Source organism: Electrona antarctica, assembly GCF_951216825.1.
Source record: "Electrona antarctica genome assembly, chromosome: 5".
NCBI classification, from domain to species: domain Eukaryota; kingdom Metazoa; phylum Chordata; class Actinopteri; order Myctophiformes; family Myctophidae; genus Electrona; species Electrona antarctica.
The window spans coordinates 12,691,224-12,698,723 of NC_136810.1; the positions used below are offsets into that span (position 1 = coordinate 12,691,224).

The window sequence follows — 7,500 nt, forward strand, 5'->3', positions numbered from 1 at the left end:
ACAGACAGGCAGACAGACAGACAAGCGACTATACTGAGTCTTGAACCTGTGGTTTTTGGTTTTTCTCTCGCCCCCGCCGCGCTGTGAAGTGTGAAACTGTGAATCGACTTGAGTGGATTTGTTTGAATGCTTTAGCGGAGTCTTATCCCCGTGTTTTGAGCCACAGCGAGAGGGAGAGAGAGCTGCTGCCCACGGAGCGACGTCTAGAGACGGATAGAGGGATCCAAAGAAGGCGTACCCGTGGAAGAAAAAAAAGAGAGGATCGGCTCTGCTGCTGTGTTCCGTCACACACACAAGCAAAGCCTTCTAGTTTTTAGGTTCTATAAACCTGCTTTTTTTCTGTACCCTAACGGTACCGGTACCAACCACCAAGCTGTGTTCTCTAGCCATGGGGTGTACTCTGAGCGCAGAGGAGAGGGCGGCTCTGGACCGGAGCAAAGCCATCGAGAAGAACCTCAAGGAGGATGGAGTCACTATGGCCAAAGACGTCAAACTCCTGCTGCTCGGTAAGAGAAGAGACACCCACCTGCATGGTTTTCAACCTTTTTCACATAAAAGGTCCATTATGTATTCTGCATTTGAGCCACGGACCACCATTTGATGAGATGTAGCCTCTCTCAGTTCCAAACCCCTCCCCAAAATGAAGATTTTCCATGCTGTATATATTTATGTTATGTACCATACAGTAGGAGAGATAACAGGCAAACGTTGATCAAAATATCAATTATTCTACATTATCTAATTGGGCAGACTTGTCAATTAAGTAATGCAGATGTTTAACAATAATTTAACTCTTGAAGTTAAAGATCTATAACTAGGGGTCCATTTGGTTACCAACTCTCCATCATTCAGCAATGTGGGGACCACCTGGCACCCCCTCAAGGACCACTGGTGGTCCTCGGACCACTGGTTGAGAACCTCTGTGTGTTGGGGGGGGGGGGGGCGGTTACAGCACAGCTCCTCCCGTTTTAAGGAAGTATATCTAAGCTTTTTGGTGGCATTGTTGTTGCGCATTTGGGTGATTAGAGAGACAGACTCAGATTGATGATATCAAGATACAGTGGAAAATGATGATGTGGTGCACGAGAATGACCAATTCTCATAGCAGCGTGGGTGGAAGATTTGTGTAGATTTCCGGGGAGTTACTGGTTGGGCAGAGCCGTTTTGGTGGTAATGTTGTGTCCTCAACATATACAGTACTGTAGCAGCCTATATGGCTGTGATGCACCAGCCTCCACCCCATTCCCTTGTTTAACAGCACAAGTTAGAAGGTGGGAGGGATGAGAAGGAGATGATGGATGGAGGGATCCTCCCCTCCCATCATCCATTTAATTCACTCAGGGTATAAGTGGCTCAATCTCTCTCTCTCTCTCTCTCTCCCTCACACACACACACACACACACACACACACACACACACACACACACCCACACACGCGCTGTTCTTTACATATGTGCGTTCTTGTCTCCCTCAGGGGCCGGAGAGTCAGGGAAAAGTACCATCGTCAAACAGATGAAGTAAGTGTCTTAATAATCACGGTCTAATAACTCTACATTGTGTGTGTGCAACTGTGCATGTAATGTGGCCATGGCCATGCACATACTCTCTCTATCTCTCTCTCTCTCACACACACACGCACACGCACACACACACACACACAGGGCGGCGGTGGCTCAGGGGTAGAGTGACTGGATGGCAACCGTGAGGTTGCCAGTTCGAACCCGGGCTCCCCCAGAGTTACTGTCAAAGTGTCCTTGAGCAAGACACTGAACCCCAAATTGCTCCCGATGTGCTAGTTTGTGCCTTGCATGGTTTCCGCTGCCATCGGTGTATGAATGTGTGTGTGAATGGGTGAATGTAATGCACAATCTCTGTAAAGCAAGGCGCTATATAAATGCACCATTTACCACACACACACACACACACACACATTACTATGATGTACAGACATCTGCAATAGACTGGCTGTTGTTTGTTACGTCAGCAAATGCTTCTCAAAGTTACTGTTCTTATTTTGAAATGAGGAAGCAGATGTGTCTCCTAGCCTTCATGCGTATTAGAAATGTTTCATGTCCTGTTATGAACTTGAATTAGTGAATAGAGCATTGTTATTTCAATGATCAATCAATCGATTGGTGTTTTGATCAATGGAACTGACGTATAGTAAACTTTATTAAGTTATTCATCAGTATCACAATGATCTCATGTTTCAACAAGGTTTTGAAGAAATACCATGTCATTTTTGAGTGTTGCACACCGCTCCAATGAAGGGCTATGTGTGTCTCTCTGTATGTATGTCTGTACGACCCACTGACCCTTGGGGTCGCATTCGGGTCACACACTGAGCAGCCGGGCCATTCACATTGAGCACACACACACACACACACACACACACACACACACACACACACACATAACCTGCACCGCTCAGTTCACACGGTGTGATTTTCTTTTATTAAGTAATTGTATTATACACGTCATATTATAATTAAAATCTTTGTGTTTAACACATTATTTGCAGCCCCCCAATTGTAATATCCCCCCGACCCTCGGCCCACAGGTTGAGAAGCGCTGGCCTACAGAGGTGGATGACATGTTGTGTGTGGTGTGCCAACAGCAGTGTATCTCCGTCCCCACACACCCACCAACATACACCCCCACACACGTCTGTTGTGTATGTCAGTGATACCTTATAACCTGTCATTTCAGTCACATTGTGGCAGAATCGGCTTCTTCCCCTCAAACAAATTCTCCGCTGCCAAACCCATCGTTCTCATTCAATCCTATTAGTCCACCTCCTGAATGATAGCTTTAATCCCATGACATGTGGTTTTTTCCCCCTGAGCTCTGAGCGCTGTCATTTTTACCGACAGCTAAGTGCGTTTTAGCCGATAATAGGCTTTGGTTGTGGTTGTTGCGACATATGAAACATCATTCAATCGGACAAGATTAGCCTATTTTTCTTAACCATTAGTGGTCATCATTTCTGCATGGCATATGACGCCCGAGCTCCACGGTGGGTTTGGAACAGAGCTGTAACTTTTTGAAGCAAGTAGCAACTAGGAAATGTATCGATTGCATTAAATCATCTTATGTAGTTGTGTGTATCACTGTTATGATGGATCTGTTTGGGTGGTACATTACTGGCAATATATCTCGTTGATTGTTATGTGCCAAGACCATTTCAAGCCCATTTCGTAACCTGTCATACTTACAGGAGCAGGTTGGAACTAATGATGGCAATGTTGGAGGAACTTGGAGCTATGCTCTTCTAGCCCAGTAATTCTCATCCTGTTGGCTGTGAGGATAGTACAAGTGGGCATAGGGTCCTTTGGGCCACGCAGGCCGTGGCCCAGTCAGTTTAGAGCTGGCCCAGTCTAACTTCGAAGAGAGGGGGCGAAAAAAATAGAAAAACAACAAAAGATAGCCTACCGTTCACACTTGCGCTACCCCCCCTCCCCCCACCCCCACTATGCTAATTTACCCAGTCAATCATTTGATCCACGCTACACGCCTTCAAGTGGGTCCACAAATAATTGTTCAAACACTAAGATTTATTGACTGGAATCCAGACTTGGTTTGGACTTGTTTTTCTCACTTTACGTCTGAGTTTGGCCATTGTCCTATTTGACTCATATTTCCAAACATCCCCAATTATGTAGGGAAGTCAGGAAGTACCAGACTTCAGTACCAGACTGAGAAGTGAAAATTGTATAGCCAGCTAAAAGATTGCAATGATAATATGAAATTATAATGGAAAAACAATAACGTAGAAACAATTGAATGGTATTTCCTTCTTTGAAATCTTGAAGGAAATGTGTTTTCATTCTGATACGGATGAATGGAAGCTCAAAGCATGTGGGTTGCATTGAACCAAGCCAATTGACTGACCATGGAAATAAACATGCTCTGAACATGCGTGCAGCCCACCCACCTGACCACTTACCGGCTGATGTGGTCAGATGGGTGGCCTGTGGTCAGATGGGTGGCCTGTGGTCAGATGGGTGGCCTGTGGTCAGATGGGTGGCCTGTGGTCAGATGGGTGGCCTGCAGTGCGAATGCTCTTGAGATTTTTTTCAAGTGGGTCCAGAAAAGGTTGACAACCACTGCTCTAGTCCAGGGGTTCTCAATCCGTGGGTCGCGACCCCTCTGGGGGTCGCCAAATTATTTTGGGGGGGTCCCCAAATTATTAAAAAAGAAAAAAAAATGAATGGCTGGAAAATGGAAATGAAGAGTTTACATATAGTACACCTTCCCTAATGATTATCTGGTTTCAGTATTTATTTATGGTGTATTGTCTCTATTATTAAGGTTATTGTAGCAGTCAATTTATTTTGTGGGGCGGGGCGGGGGTCCCGAGACACTGCCAAAGCATCTCCGGGGGTCCCCGGCCAAAAACGTTGAGAACCCCTGCTCTAGTCTACGCCTTCCAGGAGTGCCATGCCATCTCCGTCCGTCTGCATGACCGCTTATCCCTGATTCACCAAACTCAACTTATCACGTGCAATGCAAACTGGGTTTTCAAACTGGTGCTTGCCCAAAAACAGCCGATTCTACAAGCTGTGGTTTCTAGTGGTGACAGACATACAGTATACAGCACCGTAACGATATGATGGGACCCTTTCGCTCCTCTCCGTCACGCCTCGGGTCTTTCCGACAGCTGTTGGAGTCGCAGGCGGCATAAGCTGAGCAGAGAGGAGTGGAGGCGGCATAAGCTGAGAGGAGAGGAGTGGAGTGGAGTGGAAAGCCCTTAGCGCATTTTCTTTTCACAGCCCCCTGAGCATCTGGGGCGTGTACAAGACACCAACAATACTGTGTGTGTGTGTGTGTGTGTGTGTGTTGCCCAGAGAGAAGGGGGACTGGGGAGGATAGAAACTAAATGGGGAGGTGAATTAAAATGAGAGAAAGGGAGTTTGTATTGAATATAGAAAGCGAGAGAGAGGGAAAGGCGGGAGGGCTAGAGAGATAGATGTTACATTAGTTGATTACATAAATGCAGTTGATGTGCAGCCTATGTTGACTGCAGAGAGTCCCACAACTGTGCTGCGTGATGCCAGGGGAAATAAGGAGTTTATTATTTGGAGGAGCTGATTCCTGCCCCGTCCAGATCAGGGGGTTTTCAAAGTCCCAGACAGAGGGTCTCCCTTGAGACATCAGACAACCACCTCCATCCACTGTCCAAAGACATTAAGGCTGTCACTGGAGTGCACCTTTAAGGCTTCTACTGCATGCGATTTACTAATGCAAAGAGAGACCTACGGTAATGTGTTTTATAGGCCTGTGTTTATTTGAATGCCACGTGGGTAGCAGGGTAGGCCTACCTGTATAAATGCACCATTTATACAGGGCGACTGTGGCTCAAGAGGTAGAGCAGGTCGTCCAATGATCCATGGGTCGGCGGTTCGAATCCCGGCTCCTCCTGTCTACATGTCGAAGTGTCCTTGGGCAAGACACTGAACCCCAAATTGCTCCCGATTTGCTGGTTGGTACCTTGCATGGCTTCCGCTGCAATCGGTGTATGAATGTGTGTGTGAATGGGTGAATGTAATGCACAATCTATGTAAAGCACCTTGGATAAAGGCGCTATATAAATGCACCATTTACCATTTACCATTTATTAATGTCACTCAATTTGAGTCCCGTTTCAGCTTCCTCTATGCTTGGGTGCATTCATAAATATGCTCTGAGGGTGCTGGGGCCTTGAGTGTACACCCGCCCTGTGGTGCCCTCTGGTCCTTTGTAAATTCAGAGCACTAGTTTGCTGTTTGAGAATTCCGAGTGTACACTCACTGGCCACTCTGTCTCTGAGTGACAGGCTGGGTGTCTGGAGTGTCTGGACATTGGTGACCACAATGGCAGAGGAAGTCACTGTCTCTCGGTTGTGACCAGTGGTGTTTTTGGCAACACATTTTGATTTTAGTTATAGTCATAGTCCTTTGAATAGTTTTCATTTAGTTTTAGTCTCCTGGAATGTCTTAGTGTTAGACTAGTTTTAGTCGACTAAACATCACACGTTTTTTGTCGACTAAATCTACAGTTGATTTAGTCGACTAAAATGTATTTTGGCGGGGCTTATAATGGCATCGTAATGACTGATTTCACACTTATAAAAAAATAGCAGATCTACAAGCTCACAACGCGTTGCGAGCTGTTGTGAGTCTGTTGTGAGCTTGTAGATCTGCTATTTCAGCATGCAACCAAGTGCAAAATGACTTATACTGGATCTCTTGTCCACTAGTCCCTTCCTAACATTTTAGTTTTTTTTTGTTGACGAAATTGTCAACATATTTAAGGTCCCTGCACACAGCGAGTTTTACCGTCGGTTTTCCGAAAAACGCGTCCAGTGTACAACCACCTTTAGTCTTAGTTTTAGTCATCATAGCTTAGTTTTTATTTAGTTTCCATTTTAGTTTTCGTCAGTGAAAAAAGGTAGTCGACGAACATTTTTCGTCTTAGTTTTAGTCGACAAAATCAACACTGGTTGAGAACCACTGGTACAGTGGTTCTCAACCTTTTCAGGCCTTTTCAGGCCACACTATTCTAGGCAAAAGAGACATTACATCTAACAGTGTTCATGCCTTCAAGAAGAGGCTGAACAAACACCTCCTCAGTATGTGACTGTAATCCCACAAAGCTCAAGGACTGTCATTCATCCAACATTCAGTTTACACATACTGTACGCCTGACTGAGTAGCTGCAGATCACTGATAGGCTATTTGAATGTATTAATTCTCATAGCCTGTATCTGCTTAAGCTTAATACAAAAGAAAAAAAGTGTGACAAGAGTTTCACTGAGTTGGGTATGTCACCGTGTACTGTCTAATCAGATGAGGGCAAAGCGCACAAAAGCCCTGGGAAGAGTTTAGAATCGCTGGCCAATCGCAGGGGAGAATAGAGAGTTAATGCACGATTTAAACATTTTTCAGCGATCTTGTATCTTGTATATATCATGAGTTATCTCGATCCATTCTTCTACCGTGGGTGGTTGTGGTTGCATCCACCTTCTAGTGATAGCCTTCTTGCTAGCCACCAGGAGGGTCAGAATAAATTTCTTATCGTTCCTCCGTGTGCTATTCCAATCCTTTCTATAGACTATTCCTACGAGAACAGTGCATCCGATGTTCTTATACTGTGAAGTGTGAACTACTCAACTGAGTGCTTGCTTCTCCTCTCTTGTCTTCTAATATATATTATTTGACCATGCACCATGCACTGAAAGCCTACAGGGTACAATTTGCTTAGCTTGCTTCTAGTATATAGTGCCTATTTATGCCCCCTCATGAATGTTATATCCAATATGTCCCAGATGTAAAATAAATGGTGTTCATTTGCCATTAGCCAAAATGAATCTAATTGTGTGAGCTGGACTGTCTCTCTTAGGTTCCAATATATGCCTGATTGATATAATAAAAGTTTGATATAATTAGGCCTGTGAGTATGAACACATCATCCTATTGGGTTGCTGTGATGAACACATCATCCTATTGGGTTGCTGTGAGT

General features: G+C 45.0%; 1 protein-coding gene across 2 annotated transcripts in view; it reads left to right on the forward strand.

Moving 5' to 3' along the window:
• gnao1a (guanine nucleotide binding protein (G protein), alpha activating activity polypeptide O, a) overlaps window positions 1-7,500 on the forward strand; it is a 170,126-nt gene that overhangs the window by 283 nt on the left and 162,343 nt on the right. For both annotated transcript variants that reach the window (XM_079500987.1, XM_079500988.1), the window contains exons 1-2: window positions 1-506; window positions 1,475-1,517. The exon at window positions 1-506 is cut by the window's left edge. In XM_079500987.1, the coding sequence (XP_079357113.1) occupies window positions 389-506; window positions 1,475-1,517 (161 nt within the window). In that variant the 5' untranslated portion in view covers window positions 1-388. The remainder of the gene's footprint in view (window positions 507-1,474; window positions 1,518-7,500) is intronic.